Raw genomic sequence first — 21,727 nt, forward strand, 5'->3', positions numbered from 1 at the left:
CATATATTTCAAGAAAATATCTCATACTAATAATAAAATATATGACAATGATTGGCATTAAATCAGTTAAGAATATCAATGAAACCAAAGCACAGAACAAACGAAAGGTATTCAAGAGAATATATAAAAACAAGAACCTACATAGTTGTACAAATATATAGAGCTACAGCAAATAATATTAATAATATACAAAACTATAGAAAATTCAGAGAAAATATAGCAATTAGTTGAAATCACTATCAGATTCTGCAAAATCACTTCCGATATCTTCTGCAGATTCCTCTGAATCGCCATCAGATTCACCTGATTGGATTTCGTCCTCCTCCGCTGGAGCTCTCATTTCTAAGAGCTGGCATAGTTCTGGAGAAATTTTTCCACGTTTAGTTTTGGGAGGAGCACATAAACTTGCAAGAAATGGATCTGAGGTAAATCTCTATTTGTATCAACTCTTGAAGTTTTCCTACTAAATAATTCTCTGAATTTCCTATTGTGCTTATTTCGTGCCTCTTGTGCCTCTTCCGACATTTAGCCTATTGGAACGACAAGAATCAATAATGTCTCGTCCGCGAAACAGAATTTTATGCACGCTTACAGAAATTGGGTACAATGAATATTCTCGAATATACAATTATCTTGTCTCTTTAGCGTTTTCATGAAATGTATTACTATTTATGGGAAATCTTCTATTTATGCACTCTAATATAACATGGAAGTGCTTAATAAGCTCAATGTTGACACCTGTTATTGCAGCTGTCTTTTCGGCATTACGAAAGAACTTGTGAGCTGTGTTCCCATCATTAGTGGTTCCTGTTTGTTGTTTGGGCATGTCTACCAACAAACCTAGCTCACATTTGAACTGTTCTTGGATTTGTTTCTTTTTTCAGGCACTTTGTTTTTCTTTTCCTGTCATGATTTGATATCTATGCATTCAAAAAATCGAATCCGAGAATGCAAAGGTGACAGGCCCAGGGAAAGAAGATTACTGCTGACAGTGTTTTCTAAGATGCGCCTTTCAGTGTTCATTTCGCTAGGCTTGGCACCACACAAATAATAAGTCTGTGTTGATGCACATGAAGCTAAGGCATTACAAAATTTGCCGTCAATCATGCATAATATCAACGTTGACTTTGCAAAGACTTCCATGTCGATTACATTAATTTTAGTGGGTAACAGTGAAGAAAATTTCACCTTGATTTTATCAATTTCTGTCTTAATTACATCCACCATTTCCTTTGCAAACACAAACTTGATTGGACGACAATATCTAGTAGAGGATGGGGAAGGGTTTTGCCATATGACGTGTTTGAGGTTTGGGCTATTACTGAATACAATTGAATAGGCACCATTGATAGGCTAAACAAACTTTCGTCAGTGGAATTTTTATCAGAAAAATTTTGCTTATTTCTATTTTGTTCGGCCCCATCGCAACCCCACTTCACAATTAGTTCTAAAGTCTTCAAGTCTGTAATACAATTCAAGACATCTTCTTGTACTTTGAACAATCACGTAATAGTGTGATCCAGAAGAGATTATTTTTGCGAACGTTTCTGTTACAGTAATGCCACTAGGATAGCACAACTGTTTTGCTGCTTGGACTTTCTTATAGCTATTATACATATTTCTCTTTAATTGGTTAGTTGTATGGCATGTTACGTTATATTGATGTGCCGAGAGATTTGCATCGACCATTAATGCCAGGGCTTGGTCTTCTGACAGTCCAATTTGTTTTGGGCATACCAAACTCTCAGTCAGTAACGCGTCTGACTACCATGCTAAAGGTCTCGGGATCGATCCCCGGCCGGTTCAAATCCGGGAACTTTTCTAACGATGGAAGCGGCCCTGGCGCCCACCCAGCGTCGAATAACATGGGTACCTGGGGGAAACCCTGGGGGGTAAAGGCGGTCAGGAGGCGTGATGCTGATCACATCACCCCCACTCACGACCGGATCAAGAAAGTGTGGGGCGTTACCCCCCACACCCCCTATACGCCTTCATGGCATGGTGCTATGCACAGGGGAGCACTTTACCTTTTTTTTTTTTTACCTTACCAAACACTTCCGTGTTTTTGTTCTTTGTCCCTCTTTTAGGCGAAAATTGACAAAGCTCTTTTACAATTGCTGCTGAATCTCTTTTGCCTTCCTTCCAAAGCTGTAATTTGGCTGCTAATGATATCTCTTCCTGATTCAATGTTTCGAAGATGTGTTGAATTCGCCTTTTTTAGTTTTATCACTAGCACTATCAAAGTCTTCTTGCGATCTTCCGACACTTCTACTCGGTCCAGGTAGTGAAACACTTTCGACACTTTCAGTAATAATATCAGGAAGTGATATATATTGTTCTAACCACAAAGAATTCGTTTTTAAAAAGCATTCTCTATGTCTTCCGGACTTCAACCACTTTTGTTCTATTTTTTTGGCTAACACTTCTGATTGTTACTTTTAAACGTTTTATAATGTCTTCCGAAAAGGACGAAGCACCTCATTCTTCCATTATATAACTTAACAAAGCATCCATTCTTGATTCTTTGGCATTGGTATACCACACATTGAAAAAATTCCGCAGTGAAATTTGCGTAGTCATTCTGTAATTAGAAAAAAGTGTATGAGTGTCGCAAACAAATTAACATCATTTGTGTAGGTAACAAGTAACTCTTTCAGAAAACTAGGATAACAGATCTGTATAATGCAATATAATGTACTAAAACTCTAGTCCAAACTTACTTATACGTTTTCTCATACAGAAATAAACGTGACTTTTTTCTGATGGTGCTTATGCTTAAACTAAAACATATAATAATACACCAAAAATGTAACCTTATGTTGAAACAAAAAAGAAAATAAGAACACCACACAACCAGCACTAGCACACAGAAACAGACTGTATTCATCGAGGAAACTCAGACGAATGACGTGATCACTTGCAGCACTTGGCTGGAAGAACTCAGGTAGACAGCTAGTGAGACTCTTTTTTCTATTGTTCAGTGTGATTTTTTGGAATACAAAGCCTAGTTTCATGTAATATGGTTCAACTCCTTTGCAAATTAACAAGTATTTAACCCATGTAGCGAAATGCGAAAATTGACTTTTGTCCAGCTAGATTACGAAAATACCACACTGTGGGGCGGTGGGAATTGGCAATGAATGCCAAGTGATCTAGATGAAAAAAAAATGTAAAAATGAAAATGCCATGGCGGCTCAAGAAATTATTTGCACCCTATCAAATCAATATTGTCTCCAGTTGCAAAGATTGAATATTAAAATTTTCTTGCTCGCAGTTTCTTTGTTTTCTGTAATGCATTTAAATAATATTTGTTGTATATATCTATTAAAAAACTTTGAATACATACACAATTTAGAGATTGCATGTCGCATAAGTATTTTCTTATTTTATGTCACTCCATACTGGATATGTGTTAAACATATCTTGTACATGAAAGTTATACATGTTATGTACAAAATAAATTATCTACTGAATGCATTTACAAGGGTTGGAACTTAAATAGTGGCAACACTGCTGTGGAGACACTATGCAATGGAATGTAGTAGTGGCGCTGATAGCACACGTTGTTGACATACCTACCTTACCTCAGAGCAAATGGACTCGCCCGTCCCACGTCACAGGCAGGCGCACAAGCAAGGGAAACACAGTCACTTGTGAGCGAGTGGTCTAACGTGAAGGTCACTATGTTTTCCAAACAGGAACAACGGAGTTGGATCAAGATTGAATGTGCCAGAGGTCGTACAGCACGACAGTGTCATCAAGGGCTTCAAGAGGCGTGCAGGGAATTGGCATTGCCGTACAGAACAGTGGCACGGTGGGTAAAAGCCTACAACGAAGGTCGGCAAACTGTGGCAGACATGCATCGGGTAGGTCGTCCTAGCATCTCTGAAGAAGAAGTGCAAGCTGTTGCCGCGTTAGTGGACAGTGATCGAAGCATGACGATTCGTGAGCTCACCCATGAAACTGGATTAGCGCATACGACTCTGCTTCGCATCCTGAAGGAACGCCTGGGCATGCGCAAAATTGCATCACGATGGGTTCAGCATGAGTTGACGGAAATTCAGAAATGGATGCGTTACGACGCTGCTCAGACGCACTTGGAGCGGGAAGGTGAGGCTTTCTTACGCCGTATCGTAACACTGGATGAGACATGGGCCAGATCTTACGAGCCAACACTGAAACGCCAATCCAACGAATGGCGTTATTATGGGTCGCCGCGAAAGTCGAAAGTGCGTCAGAGCCCCAGTGTGGTGAAAGTTATGGTGATTCTCGTGTACGACTGTGATGGTGTTATCCTAACGCATTACGTTCCTCCATGGCAGATGGCAATGCCCAGTATTACTGTTCATTTTTGGAGCATCAACTGCGACCAGCTTTGCAAAAGAAGCGGCGACACTTTCTGCGCAACCCACCCATCATTTTGCACTACAATGCACGGGCGCATACAGCGCAAGCTGTGGCTGCTCTGTTCGGTCGATGGGACTTGGAAGTACTGTACCATCCACCATAATCCCCGGACTTAAGTCCTTGTGACTTTTATTTGATTCTGAAGATGAAGGAACCACTTCGTGGCATTTGCTTCAGAACTGTTCCAGAGATTCAATAGGCAGTAGACTGCTCCATTCGCACCATCAATAGAACAGGCTCTGCTAACGGTATACTACGCCTTCCACATCGCTGGCAACGGGTTCTACACAACGCTGGTGACTACTTTGAAGGATAGTAACAGGTACAAACATGTAACTCTTGTGTATCGGTTGTGAATAAATAGTTGCCACTATTTAAGTTCGAACCCTCGTATCATTCATTTTCCGCCATTCAAAAATGCAATTTGTGTGCTTGTTTAGCATTACACTGGTCAACAAAAAAAAAAATATTTTTTCTGGCATGGACTTTTCCAACTGTTTTAGACTAATTTCAGTGTGCTGATTCTAAATCTGATCTCATATTTGCTCTATCACATCTCATTTGTATGCTATTGGCAAATCCCATTTTCATTGATTTTACCCGGAATTGACCGGTGGGCACTTATGATTACAAGTTGTTTCGAGTCAGTGAGTGCTTTAGTGATAATAGATGGCGTTGTATTTGTACGATAGTGTGTTTATAATATGATTTTATGTAGACATCAACATTTATGTCATATTTTTTATCTGCATGTTGTGATCTAACGATGGCTACAACATTCGGAAGAAGGACTTGCCGTAATGACGCAGATATCTTCTGCTACATCTGTGGCACCTTCACTTTGAGGGATCAAAGGCACAACATCAATACCTTTGTCAAGAAGGTGTATCTTGCCTACATTAATGTACGACTGGGAGACCAAGACAAATATTTGGCTCCCCACAAAGTGTGCAAGACCTGTGTTGAAACTTTGCGATCATGGTCTAAAGGAAAGAATGCTAAGCTGAAGTTTGGTGTGCCAATGGTTTGGAGGGAACCTACAAACCATTTGGATGACTGTTACTTCTGCCTTGTCAATGTAAAAGGTTTCAATAAGATGAACAAACACCACTTACAATACCCAGACATCCCATCTGCCAGACGACCAGTTGAACACTGTGAGGAAATACCTGTGCCTGTATTTACTGAGCTACCAGAGATTGATGTTGAAACCCTCACTTCACCTGCTTCTACAGACGACGAGGATGATGATCTGACCGAATATACGCCAACTGTTGCAGATTCTGATAAAATTTCTCTGTTTAGTCAGCCTGAATTAAATTATCAGGTAAGAGATTTGTATTTGCCAAAACAGTCTGCTGAAGTGTTGGCTTCCAGGCTGAAGGAGAAAGGACTACTCAGACCTGGCACTAGTGTCTCCTTTTATCGAAACAGAGAAGCAGCACTGCGAAAGTACTTCCATTCAGACGGTCAACTTTTTTATTGTAATGATGTTGAAGGGCTTCTTTAGAATATGGAACTGCTTACAATGATTCAAGTGAATGGAGACTTTCATTGACAGTAGTAAAAGGAGTTTGAAATGTGTGTTACTGCACAACATAAATGTATATGGTTCAATCCCAATAGGACTCTCTGTACGAAAGAAAGAAGAGTATACACATATCAAAACAATTCTGGATAGATTGGAATATCATGTTCATGGATGGGTAATTTGTGTTGATTTGAAAATGGTTAATTTTCTTCTGGGGCAGCAAGGAGGTCACACCAAATACCCTTGTTTCCTCTGCTACTGGGACAGTAGGGCTACATTAGAACACTGGGTTAAAAGGACCTGGCCACCAAGAATCAGTTTGACGCCTGGTGACAAGAACATCAAGAATGAGCCTTTGGTTGATAGGAATAAAATTATATTTCCCCCACTGCACATAAAACTTGGATTAATGAAGCAATTCGTCAAAGATCTTGATCACACTGGAGACTGCTTCAGCTATATTTGTTCAACCTTTTCAAGTGTTAGTGCCGAGAAGAAAAAGGCAGGAATATTTGATGGCCCTCAGATAAGAACACTCATCAGGGATCCACACTTTGTTACAACAATGACTGCGGCAGAGGCTAGGGTTGGATTGCATTCTCTGATGTGGTGCGGAATTTCGTTGGGAACAGGAAAGCGGACAACTATGAAGAGATTGTGGAGGAGATGCTCTTGAGTTTCCAAGCACTTGGATGTAGGATGAACATCAAGGTTCACTACTTACATAGTCACTTGGTCGACTTTCCAGAGAACTTGGGTCATTTGAGCGAAGAGCATTTATATGCAGTCACAACTGTGCTACGACTCATTAAATGTTTGTTTCGTTATTATTGTATATTGTATTTTAGCTTATTCTCATTTGTATGTCTGTTTAGCTCTTTGTAAATGATCATAAATGTGCTGTTTTTATTGAAAATGCAATATTTGATATCTCAAAAACCTGATGTGATAGTGCCCACCGGTCAATTCCGGGTAAAATCAATGAAAATGGGATTTGCCAATAGCATACAAATGAGATGTGATAGAGCAAATCTGAGATCAGATTTGGAATCAGCACCCCACAGTTACCTTAAAACCATTGGAAAACCTTATGCCAGAAAATGTGTGTTGACCAGTGTTATTAGCTAATGTGAAATTGAACGTGTTGAAAAAATATTTGTTTAGAACAAATGCTTTAGCAATGACTTCTACCCCCTTTTGGCGTAATTTATGATAATAATCACATCTTTGATACAACAACTACCACCACCACTAGTAGTAGTAATATTATTATTGTTATTATTACTATTATTATTGTTGGTACGTTTAGCTGGTACTTGTGTCCCTCCAAGACAAAAATTCGTTATTGTGCCTCTGCATGCCCTCATGCCCTTCGTTGAAAAATAACATATGTAGCTGAAACATGTACTGGTACCTTTGCTGAGTTTGATTTATTGATTTGGTGTTTAAGTCTGCTATTTGCACAGTAAGGTTAATCGGGACTGGACCTACAGTTTAAATTGGGTTCTGAACTACTATGTGCCTCCACCGGGTATCGAGCCTTGCTCAGTTTGAATTTTATTCATGATGAATAAATAGTTCTCAATGAAAAAATGTGGGGCATTACTTTTTGAACTACACCTAATGTGTGTGTGTGTATTCAGTGGTCGAATTGGAAATAAATTACTGCTGTATGCTCATGTGCACAGACGTGTTTTTTGATATATTTTTTTGGTGATTTTTTAAATAATACATTGATTCTCATTCTCTCTATTTTATTACAACACTCCAGAAGTTCCTAAGACAATATGAGTCACGGACGTGTCATGTTTTAGTAAATAGGTAATAATAAACAAATAAATAAATATACTAGTGAGTAAATTTACTAAGCATTTTTTTTTTAAATTTACTGCCGGTATGATTTTTGGCATCTTAATTTACTACCAGTATGCGATACCAGCTCATACCAGCCCAAATCGATCACTGTATATATTGGAAAAAAGGGAGAAGTTCCACAAGGACTGAAAAAGTAAAAGAAGAGGAAATACTGCATGCTGTAGGCCTCTACTTTCCATTTCCGCTTTTCCTTCTACCACTGACGATGTGGCTAGTAGATGCTAAAGGTTAAGATTTTCTAGTGTTTCCTCTTTCTTTTTCATTTTCAAGGAAAGATGAAACACTCACCAGACAAAGGAAATATGAAACACCCACCAGACACAGGAAAAATTCAATTTTTTGTAGCCACAAGCTGTATCTTCAAGTGTACAAACAAAGTGTAGAGCTTGGCAACAAAGACCTGAGATGGTGTGACCTGCGGTGTTACCAAGTCCAGAAAGAAATAGATGGTGCCAAAAAAACATGGTTCTTTTGCCAAGCTTGTTGAAAACTGTGTTGGGGGTGGGAGTGGGTGTAATATGTGAAAGGTGGGGATGGTGATGAAGGTGAGGGAATGTGGTTGCATTCATGGCAGATATGTAGGCTTTCCCTGGCTCTTATGTACTCAGGTGTTAATGGATTGGGGTAAGGAGTAGATGATCTCTATCTGGAAGCATTCATTAAAGGGGGTAATATGGTAGTTTGTATGCATGGCAACAGTGAAGTTCAGGATTTGGGTGGAGGAGCAGTGATTGTTGATTTGGAGATTGAGGGTTCTGGATGTTTCCCACAGGTAAAAGCCACCACAGATATTGCAGGTGAGGATGTAAAGGAGGTTAGAGCTGTGGCAGGTTCCTTTGGGGGGTAAAGGGTGAACTTGCCAGTGGCAGTGTGGATCTAGAGGGTGTGGGAAGTGACAAAAATGGGGCAGGTTTTACACCTTGGGTGGTTGTGTTTGCGGGCAGGGAGAGGGTTGATTGTGAGTTGGTAGGGGATGGTGGCGCAAAATGTTTTGGAGGTTGCGAGCGTTTGAAAACAACACTGGGTTTATTTTCCTGTAGTTTACGGTTATTACAAGCATAAGAAAACAGTTTTTCTTTGTGACGTTTCAGGAGAATGTCTGATGAAAGGAGCGTGTTTTCTCCTTGGTTTGAGTTGATGTTTTAAGTCCACTTTATGCACAGTAAGGCTAATCGGGACTGGACCTACAGTTTAAAGTGGGATCCGAACCACTTGTGCCTCCACCGTGTATCAAACCCGGGATCCCTTGATTACAAGGCATTGACGCTACCACTGCACTATGGGGGAGGCCCCGCGTGTTTTCTCCTGAAACGTCACAAAGAAAAACTGTTTTCTTATGCTTGTAATAACCGTAAACTACAGGAAAATAATTCTATAATGCAAGCAATGAGTACATACAAGAAAAACTATAACACTTGGTTTATTGAAAAATATGTTTCTGGTGACAGAATCACTGTGGAGGATGGGAGGGAGGGAACATAATGTGTGCGTGATTTTGTTGAGGTGAGGGTGATATTGGGTGACAAGTACAGGAGGATTGGTGGCAGCTTGGAATATTTGTTTGGTGATCACATGTGATGTGGTCATTAGGTTTAAACAAAAACGTTTAAGAACAATTATATATATTAAATTTTCCAAAAACAGTTACTATTAACGACCACCTCACACAAACATTGAGCATTGAGAGCAAAGCAGGTTGAAATCTTAACCTTTAAAACAATCCTACTCAAAACCTGTTCCCCTCCCCTTTTCTTTAACTACTAATAGTTTAAGCCCGCAATGTTAACTACTCATAATTAACGTGAATCTTTTATATCAGAAACCAATTCCCTAAATTACAGTTCTCTCTCCCCTTTCTGTATTGTTGGATATCCGATCCAGGTATTACGTGATCATCTAGTCACAACCTTCACAGGTCCACATATACAGAAATAGTTGCCCCCTTCCCAAAGACTTGTTCCATCTCTTACACGTAATCCAATAGGAACTTGTAAACTTTCATATTCAAGCACCTTCATATCAAACACACCTGATCATTGTTATTAGGCAAACACAAAAATAGTCCCAGTGATAGTTTTATTACAAGCAGAAATTGTAAAATACAATCGGATTAAAAATCCCTTATCCCTTTTTACTGTATACATTCATGGGAAAATCCCATAACTCTCCTTTTACAATCTTTATATTTTTACCTTCAAAATATGAAACCCCTTTCCACACATATTTGCAAATTTATGTACAGTTTAAAAATCACAAATGCAGTAAACACATGGCGCCAATAAATACAACCCTAAAATCTTGAATCAGTCTGACACATGCACTTTTATTCATGTACAAAAAGAATGGCCTCGATGATCGGAAACATTTGGTTATCGATGAACACGAAACATTCTTTTTAGATGCATATTTAATTCTAGTCCGAAATCAACATGACAAGGAATATTTTTAAGATAAACTAATAATTGATTTTAAATTATAATTAAACTTAGGTAAGTTAAAGCAAGCCTTACCAGAACAAACCAGAAAATCAAATTAAGCAGCAATTAACATTCCATGTAAGTTAAACGGCGAGTCAAAATGGTATAGTCAAATTCAATGCATCTCGAATGTTTCCGATCACCTGCCAACGGTCGTAACTACCTGCAGGAAAAACCTCCTTACCTTTTGTTATCAGAAATACCACTTCAACTGTGTCTGTCTAACCAGGCTCGCTTGCTACGGGAGCAAGGCGGCATGGCTTCTCAGCGACCGTACATGCTTCTCCCGCTAGGGGATAACACGTTGCCAGATTGCAACTTCCGAGCATCACGAATTATATAATATAAACAATCTCGCTGACACAAGAACCTCCTCGTAATATATGGAAGAAGGTGAGGTGGGTTTTTGAAAATAGTAACAAAGAGCAGAAGCAGTTAAGCTGGTCTAGTAAGGTGAATATGGATAGCTCTCCATATGTCCAGAGCATGAAGATGTCATCGATGAAAAAGAGCAAGAGGAGAGGTTTCAGGGATTGGGTTTTCAGGAACTCATGTTCGAATTTGCCCATGAAAAGGTTGGCATAGGATTGGGATATTCTGGTGCCCATGGCTGTGCCACAGGTTTGAAGTTAGTGCTTGTCCTCGAAGGTGAAATGGTTGCACGGGAAGACAAGGGGCTAGGTGGGTCAGGAAATGATAGATGGGGCTCTGGTCTGCTATTGAGGAAGGATTATATGGAACCGAGGCCATGGGAGTGCGGTATGTTGGTGTAGAGGGAAGTTATGTCAATGGTGGCAAGGATGGTGTTTGGAGGCAGTGGTGGGAGGATGTTGATTTTCTATAGGAAGTGGTTGGTATCACGGAGGTAGGGGGCACAAGAAGATTGAGGTGGAAGTCAACAAAGGCTGAAATTCGTTTCATGGGTGAGTTGAAGCTAGATATGATGGGTATGTCATGGTTGATTTGTGAATTTTGGGCAGTAGATAAAAAGTTGGGGTGTCGGGGTTTTCAGGGATGAGAATGGCTATGGTGGAGGCTGTAAGACCTCAGATGAAGTCCTGGATTTTCCCCAAATCCTTTCTCCGATTTGCTAAACTTCCACAAATATTTTTCAATCAGGGATACTTCTCAATAATTAGCTTATGGTTATTAAAGTGGCAGACGGTATACAAACCCAGCCCTCTGATTCATGGTATTCCAAAAGAATATAAATTAATCACAAGTACTTCTACCTTATATGTGGGAGATTCATGTTCGTTAGATCCTAAACTTAATTTGTTGGTCAATTTCCCCTAAATTTTAAAAAAAATCCATCACCTGTGTGTGATGAATGTGGTGAACCGTGATGGATCCATGATGGATTCCATTGATGAAATGAAGAATGGAATTGCACTTTTGTTTAAGTCATCAATGAAATATGCAATGTGCAGATAAACATATAACACCATTACTCCAAATAAAGATTTATCTTTATTCTGCATTATAATGGTGGTTCATAGATATTAAACATCACGGTATATTCGAGAAGGAAAATATCTCAGCACAGTGTTCGTAATTGTACTACAGGACATGTTGTAAAGCTGCTATTCTCAGCTGATGCTAAAGTGTTAGGTTGCCACATTAACGATTTCTGGACTTAGAAATATTTTAGATCAATCTGATCGTTTTTGAGAAGTGGTCATTGTTATTACATGCCGGATGAGCAAATCTGGAATGCGAGTCCAGAATGAGTTTACTCCTATTGGTCATATGTTACACGGCAATCCAGTAAACTAAAGGAACTATTTTCTAAGGAGCATTCAACTTCTCTCCACTATGAAATCTTTTATGAAAATTTGTTTACTGCAAGTCAGATACATGCTGGAACACACACAGTGCATCCCTAGTATGATTACTAGAATATCGTGGAAGAATTGGCTTTTGTTGTGAATGATTTGTTACATGCTCAGTACAAATGAGGTTTCTCTCTTGTATGAATTGTGAAATGTTGTCTCAGATATCTCCTTTGTGCAAATGATTTGTTACAAGTTGAACACACATAGAGTTTATCTCCAGTATGAATAATTGAATGTTGTCTAAGATATTGTTTCCGTGAAAATGATTTGTTACAAGTCGAACACACACAGGGCTTATCTCCAGTATGAATAAATGAATGTTGTCTAAGGTGTTGTTTCTGTGAAAATGATTTGTTACAAGTTGAACACACATAGGGTTTATCTCCAGTATGAATAATTGAATGTTGTCTAAGGTGTTGTTTCTGTGAAAATGACTTGTTACAAGTTGAACACACATAGGGTTTATCTCCAGTATGAATAATTGAATGTTGTCTAAGGTGTTCTTTCCGTGTAAATGATTTGTTACAATTTGAACACACATAGGGTTTATCTCCAGTATGAATAATTGAATGTTGTCTAAGGTGTTGTTTCTGTGAAAATGATTTGTTACAAGTTGAACACACATAGGGTTTATCTCCAGTATGAACAATTGAATGTTGTCTAAGGTGTTGTTTCCGTGTAAATGATTTGTTACAATTTGAACACACATAGGGTTTATCTCCAGTATGAATAATTGAATGTTGTCTAAGGTCTTGTTTCCGTGAAAATGATTTGTTACAAGTTGAACACACATGGGGTTTATCTGCGGTATGAATTACTAAATGTCGTCTAAGATGTCCCTCACGTGTAAATGATTTGTTACACGTTGAACACACATGGGGTTTATTTCCAGAATGAAGAATTGAATGCCGTCTAAACTCTCCACTCCGAGTAAATGCTTTGTTACACATTGAACAAACATGGGGTTTATCTGCAGTATGAATAATTGAGTGTCTTCTAAGGTGTTGTTTTAGGGAAAATGATTTGTTACAAGTTGAACACACATGGGGTTTATCTGCAGTATGAATTACTAAATGTTGTCTAAGGTTTCCTCTCTGTGCAAATGATTTGTTACATGTTGAACACACAAAAGATTTTTCACTATTATGATTTTGCATGTGAACCACAAGTTCACATTTGTGATCAAACAAATTGCTGCCATCACTGCAAACAGTACAACCCTTAGAGTTTGAAGATTTTGTATATTCTGTTTCCCTTGTAGATTCTAAATTGGTTCCACTATTCTTTGTCCCAGACCAGAGTGTTGTCAGCAGTATTGGGCTGCAGATAGGATATTTCATTGGTAGTGATTGGGATCCAGAGTTCTTATTTGCACCAAAGTTAGTCTCTCTAAGATATGAATTTATATCATTATCCATTTTTATCTGTTGAAATTCACTTCTAATCGATGGGCATTCCAGTGATAACCTGGAAGAAGACAGATGTGTTTAAGAAAATTTACACAGGAATATTTCAGAGAAAAATATGTTAGATTAACGTACTCAGCTTTAATCAATTTATTACAGTTTTCTCTAAGCATATTACACAATGTAACAAAAAAATATTTTCTTTCTGTTCCTGGGTAATAATTGTTATTTCCTAATTCCTTGTGTTCCAAAAGTATAGAAAATGGGTATTATTCCTCATAAACTTTGTTTTTGTAGCCAGGACAATGATGTTTTGAGATTTACCCTTTTCCAGTACACGTTTTTTTCTCATTATGAATAAAGAAGATAAATAACATGTCATATTGCGCGCTGTAGCAATATACTGGTCTCCCCTATAACTGAAATGGACAGGTCTTGGCATTCTGCCAGCAACAATAGTGCAAATCGTGCAGTTTGAAGCGGTTCATTGTCATCCTAGCTGCCTAATTAGATGCACATTTACAATGGCATCAAGAAGCTCGAAGTATATGGCAGACAAATTTTGTTATGTCTGTTGCCATTTTATCAAGAAAAGAGGAAATAAGTACTGTGTGAAAGCATCTGCTAAAATGTGTGAAGCATACAGAGCATATTTCGGCATGTCTGTAGGGGAACAAGACAAAACCTGGGCACCTCATTTCACCTGCGATAACTGCAAAAAAAAACTCTGGAAGGTAAGACGGAAAATTAAAATGTAAAATTTTAATAATTTCAATTATATATTAAATATTTAGGGTTTTCTTGAAGAGGCCTAAAGTTTTTTGTTTATTTCAAATGTATTTTGAAAAATTACTTTTACTAACACCTTACATGTTTAACATGGTGGATCCTTCCAAACGTCGGGCTGGAAAGAATGCGCAAGCTATTATATATCCGGATATACCTTCATCCATTGCCCCTGTGCCACATTGCCCTGAGTTTCCCGTGCCCACTCCTCCGGAGAAAACCTGCCCTCTTCAGAGGAGAGTAGTAAGTCAGAGAGCGAGGAAGACATTGATCTTCATACTTACAATTTGCGAGCCGAAGAGAGAAACCCGTACTACCCCAATCAAAAAGATCTTAACGACTCAATAAGAGATCTTGGTCTCACAAAGTCCAATGCAGAACTCTTGACGTCTAGGCTTAAGCAGTGGAATTTATTAGATGAAAGTGTGCAAAAAACAGGTCAGAGGAAGTGTCTTCAAAGTTTTTCCAGCTTTTTCATAAGTCAAGATGGACTCTGCTTCTGCCACAATGTCACCGGTCTGTTTGAAGCAATTGGAATTGACTTCAGTCCAAATGAGTGGCGCCTCTTTATTGACAGTTCATCCAGAAGTCTTAAAGCCGTGCTTCTTCATAATGGAAATACATACCCGTCTCTTCCACTAGCTCACTCAGTCCACCTCCCAGAGGATTACAACAGCATAAAGCGATTGCTAGATACCTTGAAATATGATGAGTATGGATGGGAAGTCATCGGAGACTTCAAAATCATAGGATTTCTAATGGGTCTCCAAGGCGGTTTTACCAAGTTTCCTTGTTATCTTTGCCTATGGGACAGCAGAGACACCAAAGCGCACTACAACACGAGGTACTGGCCACAGAGGACCGAGTTCTCTGTGGGAAAAAACAACGTCAAGTGGGAGCCACTGGTAAACCCCCACAAGGTGCTAATGCCTCCACCCCATATTAAATTGGGCCTGATCAAACAATTTGTCAAAGCTTTAGATAAGGAGTCAGCAGCCTTCAAGTACCTTCAAGACTTCTTTCCTAACCTGTCTGATGCAAAAATCAAAGCCGGTGTCTTTGTCGGCCCACAGATAAAGAAGCTTTTGGCGTGCAAAGAATTTCCCAAGAAGCTCAGTGAGAATGAAAAAGCGTCTTGGAACAGCTTTGTTTTAGTGGTTATGAGCTTTTTGGGCAATCATAAGTCCGAAAGCTATGTGGAAGTGGTTGAGACTCTGGTGAAGAACTACGTCAAAATGGGCTGCAGGATGTCCCTTAAAATTCATGCCCTCGATGCTCACCTTCATACATTTAAGGATAACAGGGGAGCATACTCGGAGGAGCAAGGCGAGCGTTTCCATCAAGATATAGCTATTGGACTTCGAACGTCGCTACCAAGTCCAGTATAACGAGAACATATTTGTATAACTATATTTGGGGGCTGATTCGTAAAAGTAATGTACAGTATAATCGTAAATCCCGGAAAACTACTAATTTTTAAATCTTTTGCAATAATTCTGTTCACAACTAGATTGCAAATATATGTCACTTTTGATGTATGTGTGTTTCTATTTTTATTTATGTAAATGAAAAACACGAATTCGTATATTTTCTCATTGAAAACAGGTAAAATTTAAAAATAACACTGCCCTGGTCACAAAAACAAAGTTTGAGGGGAATAATAGGCATTTTCTATGGTTTCCAGTCAGAAGCTTTTAGAAAATAAAACTCACTACACAGGAACAAAAATCGTGTTACAGGGTGTTATCAATTAGCAACTACAATGCATTTCCTGTAGAGTTTGATATGCTACAGGGTGTCCCACTCATAAGGGGCCCCGGAAAAAGTGTTATAAAAATCTTAATAAATGAGGATATGAAACCAAATTTGTACATGACATACCTTTATGGGTGAGATATGAAGGTACATTACAAGAAGTGCTGGAAGTGACCTCCCCCCACCTGTATACACAGTTCAACATGGCGCTGCATGTTCGTGAATGTTGCTACCAAAGTATTCGTAGAAGACAGATGTGTTTAAGAAAATTTACACAGGAATATTTCAGAGAAAAATATGTTAGATTAACGTACTCAGCTTTAATCAATTTATTACAGTTTTCTCTAAGCATATTATCAATTAGCAACTACAATGCATTTCCTGTAGAGTTTGATATGCTACAGGGTGTCCCACTCGTAAGGGGCCCCGGAAAAAGTGTTATAAAAAACTTAATAAATGAGGATATGAAACCAAATTTGTACATGACATACCTTTATGGGTGAGATATGAAGGTACATTACAAGAAGTGCTGGAAGTGACCTCCCCCCACCTGTATACACAGTTCAACATGGCACTGCATGTTCGTGAATGTTGCTACCAAAGTATTCGGCGTGACTACCTGGATTTCACGGCAGATATTCTCACGTAACTCGTCGATGGTGCGTGGTTTGCTCTTGTACACATTACCTTTAAGGTGACCTAACAGAAAAAAGTCAGGAGGGTCAACTCCGGTGACCTTGGGAGCCATAATCCTTTCGAAATCACTCGGTCAGGGAAAAATTATTCCACCACAGCCATACTTGCGTCAAACGTGTGGCATGTTGCCCCATCTTGCTGGTACCAGCCAAGTGTCAGTTCCTCATCATCCAACTGGTTCACAAATTCATGAAACAATGCCTGGTACACATCACTGTTGACAGTAATGTCAAAAAAAATTGGCCCGATGATGCGCCGCTGTGATAATGCACAGCACACGCACACCTTCTGTGAATGAAGGGGTTCCTCAACGATTGCATGTTGGTTGTCACTATTTCATAAACGTGTGTTTTGTGAGTTCACGTATCCTGACAAGTAGAACCAAGCTTCATCACTGTGTCACGTCGACGAATTACGTGGGAACATTCACGAACATGCAGCGCCATGTTGAACTGTGTATACAGGTTGGGGAGGTCACTTCCAGCACTTCTTGTAATGTACCTTCATTTCTCAATCATAAAGGTATGTCATGTACAAATTTGGTTTCATATCCTCTTTTATTAAGATTTTTATAACACTTTTTTCCGGGGCCCCTTACAAGTGGGACACACTGTACAACTGAGAAATAAAACATTAATTCCAAGTAATAGTACTTTTTGCAAAACAATAAAAGTAACTTCAAGTACTGTGTACTTGTAACCTGTAGTAATACAACATGATATCTCAAAAGAAAAGGTGCTCCTGTAGAAGGAGACAAGATGAGTATTTCATCAATAATATATTTTACCTTTATGTTCATGTTTTTGTAAGGACAGGAGTCCATGAATATTCTTGAGTGATATTTGGAATTTCCAGCTAAATGCATTACACTAGAATACATGAGCATTGCTGAATGAAAACTGTTCATACTTTCTGTTTCCCTGTCACATAGGATCTTTCAACCTGGCCTTTCTATTGCTCCACTGGTCTATTGTTTCTCATAAACTATAAATAAACCACATACGATTTCCACTGTTATCCAATAACAAACACATGATTCAAATCAAATATTTCTGATAACTACATTTTAGAGCTTTAGTTAAACATGAAAACAATGATATGGAATTGTATTTCAAGTCAAAGGGTGAAGAGCTTCTATTTTGAAGACTGAGGTCCTCGTGTGTTCTAGAGGACACACAAAACATGCACTGTTTGTTGATTGAGATCTGCTGTTGTTGACAACACATCAGAATATTGTTAGAAGTTTTACTATAAAGCAGTAATCCGAGACGGAAAGGAGTAGTGGAAAAACTTTGTTCTATCTTATTCTTTGAAAACATAGTGGTGCACTGTGATCATGACAAGTGATACAGGCCATAGAAAATATGCTAATTGCGCTGGTAATTTATGTTTTTCCAACATACCTATTAATTATCTCTACATGTAGTAGTAACACCTAGATATTACTGTAAGTGCTTTAAAAATTCCATGATATTATTAATTGTTTGCAAATTTGCAATGTTTTCATTCCGTAGGAGACAATGGGTCTCTAGCTTGCTCTCAGGCAGCTAGGGGTGTGCGGTACAGATATTTTTTTTTGTCAGGATGAGACTGGCACGGAAAATCTTATTAATCCCAACACTGGGGATGGGAAATGTTTGAAATTTCCCGACACTAAAAATCACGAATTATACATGTAATTTTCTCTAAAGTATTTTTTTTGCATTTCTACAATAAGAACAAACAATTTCCGAGAAGTTTCATACACATAAAATTCAGAGAACACTGAGAATTGACTACTTTTAAAAATGGTTACTTGGAATTTCCCAACCATTCGGGATCCTGAAAAGTTGGGTAATTACTATCCAAACACAGGACTGGGACAGGAAATTTTCTTCCAGATCCCAGTACTCACTTTATACAATCCCCCACACCCCCCTACAGGCAGCTGTACATTTGGAATTGTCTGTTGATTTATAAAACATAGTAGTAACTATAAAACCTTCTCAAACACAAATTGCAAAATACATTCCATTTTATGTGAAATGATGTCTGTCCACTGAGTGCTATGTACATAATGTTCACTAAGACTTGCAATTACTATGATTCTATATATTTCACACTAGTAACTATAATAACTAGTGAAACAGTTTTTAATTCAAAATTACAACTATTTTAATTTTTCTAGCCAAACAATGAGACAGTGTGGACACAATGGGTCTCAAGCTCGATTTTACGCAGCTGTATATTTTGGAGTCTAATCTAAATTTGAATAACATTTATTTATGTTTCATGAGAACATTATATTATGTATAATAAATTGAAATTGAACAGTAAAAAGTCACAGAAAAATGCATAGGAGACGCAGGATTGACTTTCAGAGGATGATATCTGAACTGATGTACTAATTTTACCAACAATGTCTCTGGGCCTTTCCCCAAAGGATGCCACAGTGGGGTGATGCATCATCACAGACTGACCCTATTCCATTCCCCAACAAACAAGAAAGAGTCAATAATTCAAGACATATTAGTTCAAATATGTATTTCACCTTTGGAATTTTAGGGTTTTAAACAATATGATTGTTGCCTTGAGCAGATATCTTCTCCCCCAGAAGAATTGTCTTCTGCACTTCACTCAGCCTATCATGAATTAATAGCTAGGAGCGATGAGGAGGGGGTGGTAAAATCAACTGAAGGGCGGTGCTGATCACATGATTCTAACTATTGCCGTTGGCCAATATCCAAAATGTCTGAAGTCCTACTTCCAAAACATTTTCATGGCATCATGGCAAAGTGCAATTCACATGGAATGGATAACCCTTATCTTAACATAAAAGTTCTTAATTCTACAAATTCATTGTTGTTATATGTTATTGTTCCCCATCATATTGTTTATATTTTTTCCTTTTTATCTCAGAAACCAAATTTGGAATCATTATTTATGAATGGAATCATGTGATTTCAACATTACAGTCTCGATGATTTTTTTAATGCAAATTTCACAACTTATTGTTCATATCTTTAATTTTTAAAAACAAAATACTTTGGGATGTTCCAAAGAAATTTAAATTTTAATTCATGTATTATGAGGGGATTTTAGGGAGTCTGAGGCTGTGTCTCAGGACACATGGTGTTTTGCAATAACTGAATATTCAACAAACAAAACAAGATTATTTTTGTAATCACTTAAAAATGTAGAAACATGATTTGATGAAAATTTTTAAAAAATATATATATTGATGAAGGAATTGGGAGCATAAAAGTCGAAACATTAATTTGCCTCCAACATCGCTCAGAAGCTCGCAAGTTGAACGCTCATTCACCCCACATTCCACCGGATGCAGAGCCGAGCAACAAGAATTTTCCACTCGGCTCTGCACAGTCAGCAAGGCAACGGCCCTCGCCAGCGGTGAGTGCACCTCCACTGTAAATTTCCATCTGCATCCAGGGATACCCCAGGTGCACAGTGGAGGTGCAAAGTCCACCAACCTATGACTCAAATCCAATGTATAAAACTGCTGGAGACAGTAAATCGATCTCTCACTTCGCTCCAATATCACCACCAAACTGATCGACGAGAAGAGGACGACGGCCTGCTGAGAGATCGCGACAGTACGAGGCGGCAACAAGCGAGAAGTCCACAAGCAGTCCGGATTAAGCCAACCGAAGAATCTGCAAGAATCAAACAAGTCGCCGAATTGCCTGCCGTCTCTTATCGTCATCTTCGATCTCTCCAGCGGACACCTGTCACCGTCGCCGACGCCAGAAGCCGAGGGCCAGACCAACAGCAAGGGGTGAGTAGCGTTCAACAACACAGGCTCCCAACAATCCTTCATCAGCCTCCTTAAGGGTAGAGGTGGTTAGCCAAGTCAAACTTAAGACCTATTGTATTTATCTGAGCTACATCCCGGCGTGACTCGATCCCGTACCTTACCCGACGTCACGCTACATGGTGGAGATAGCCGGCTCCACTCCGTGGATTTCCATAAAATTTTAATTTTTTTTTACGTCACTCAAAACCCCATAATTTAAAATCCCCGCCGCACACAGCAGCAACCCTAGAAGTTCTTCTTTTTCGATAATACACTTCGTATTATAAACTTCCCACTCGTAAATTTTCTCTTCCGCTCACTATCTTTCATTCCTTGTGAATAAGTGCATAAAAATTCCCCCTCCCTAAATTCGCATGAACGAATCCCAAATTATTCTTCACGAAGAGCTAGACCGTTCTCTTGATCAGATTCTCTCCTTAGCCTCCGCTATTAATTCCCCCGCTCCTTCCCCCCGAATAACCAGATCCAAGGCTCAACATCCCGATTATCCACAGTTTCTAGGTGGTCTAGAAACTCCCAAACGAAAAAAGAAACACCCAGAACCCCAAACCAGTACACCTAAAACTAACACCCCTACCACCATCAATCCTACCACTATCAATCCATCCCCGTCAAGAATGTCCGTAAATATACCCCATGGCTTATACCCCGCCCCCTTCACAGGAAAAAACCCTCAAGAAGTTGAGCAGTTTTTTGAAAAGTTCGACAGTATTGCGGGCGCTTTGGCGTGGGAGGAAAATAAAAAACGCGAAATGTTGCCATTGTTCCTCGCAGACATAGCGCTCACATTTTTGAACGATCTCAAGAAACAGCCAAACTTCAACACCCTCACCTTTCCGCAAATCAAAAAAGAATTAATTTCATTATTTAAAGGCAGTCACTTAGTCAGCATGCCCATCCAAATTTTATTAGAGACAAAGCAGGAAATTAACCAGCCCATTCATGATTATGTAATTCGCAAGAAAAATCTCGTCCTTCAATTCTTCCCGCAAGCGACGAATCCCCAAATCCTTTCCTATGTTGTGTCGGGACTTCGATCTAAACACATCGCTGCGATAGGAGACAAAGAGTTCACCGACACAAGTTCTCTTATTGCACATCTGCAGAATCAAGAAAGGCAAGACATGCTGATTCAAGCTAGACGC

At 38.9% G+C, this 21,727-nt stretch overlaps 2 protein-coding genes across 2 annotated transcripts in view; one reads left to right on the top strand and one right to left on the bottom strand.

Annotated features, from left to right (window-relative positions):
- Positions 1-3,683: 3,683 nt before the first annotated feature.
- Positions 3,684-4,523, top strand: LOC145981181 (histone-lysine N-methyltransferase SETMAR-like). The gene has a single exon (XM_083114303.1). It carries the CDS (start codon positions 3,684-3,686, stop codon positions 4,521-4,523), a length of 840 nt encoding a protein of 279 aa, XP_082970429.1.
- Positions 4,524-12,129: 7,606 nt separating this feature from the next.
- Positions 12,130-21,727, bottom strand: part of LOC145981182 (uncharacterized) — a 110,888-nt gene continuing 101,290 nt past the window's right edge. The window contains exons 3-4 of the mRNA XM_083114304.1: positions 12,665-13,592; positions 12,130-12,150 (exon numbers count right to left, since the gene is read on the bottom strand). Of these exons, the coding sequence (XP_082970430.1) occupies positions 12,130-12,150; positions 12,665-13,592 (949 nt within the window). The remainder of the gene's footprint in view (positions 12,151-12,664; positions 13,593-21,727) is intronic.

Source organism: Lepisma saccharinum, chromosome 29, assembly GCF_977018435.1.
Source record: "Lepisma saccharinum chromosome 29, izLepSacc3.1, whole genome shotgun sequence".
Taxonomy (NCBI): domain Eukaryota; kingdom Metazoa; phylum Arthropoda; class Insecta; order Zygentoma; family Lepismatidae; genus Lepisma; species Lepisma saccharinum.

Coding starts and splice junctions, on each gene's coding strand:
- LOC145981181 (XM_083114303.1), top strand. CDS start 3,684: ATGTTTTCCAAACAGGAACAACGGAGTTGGATCAAGATTGAATGTGCC.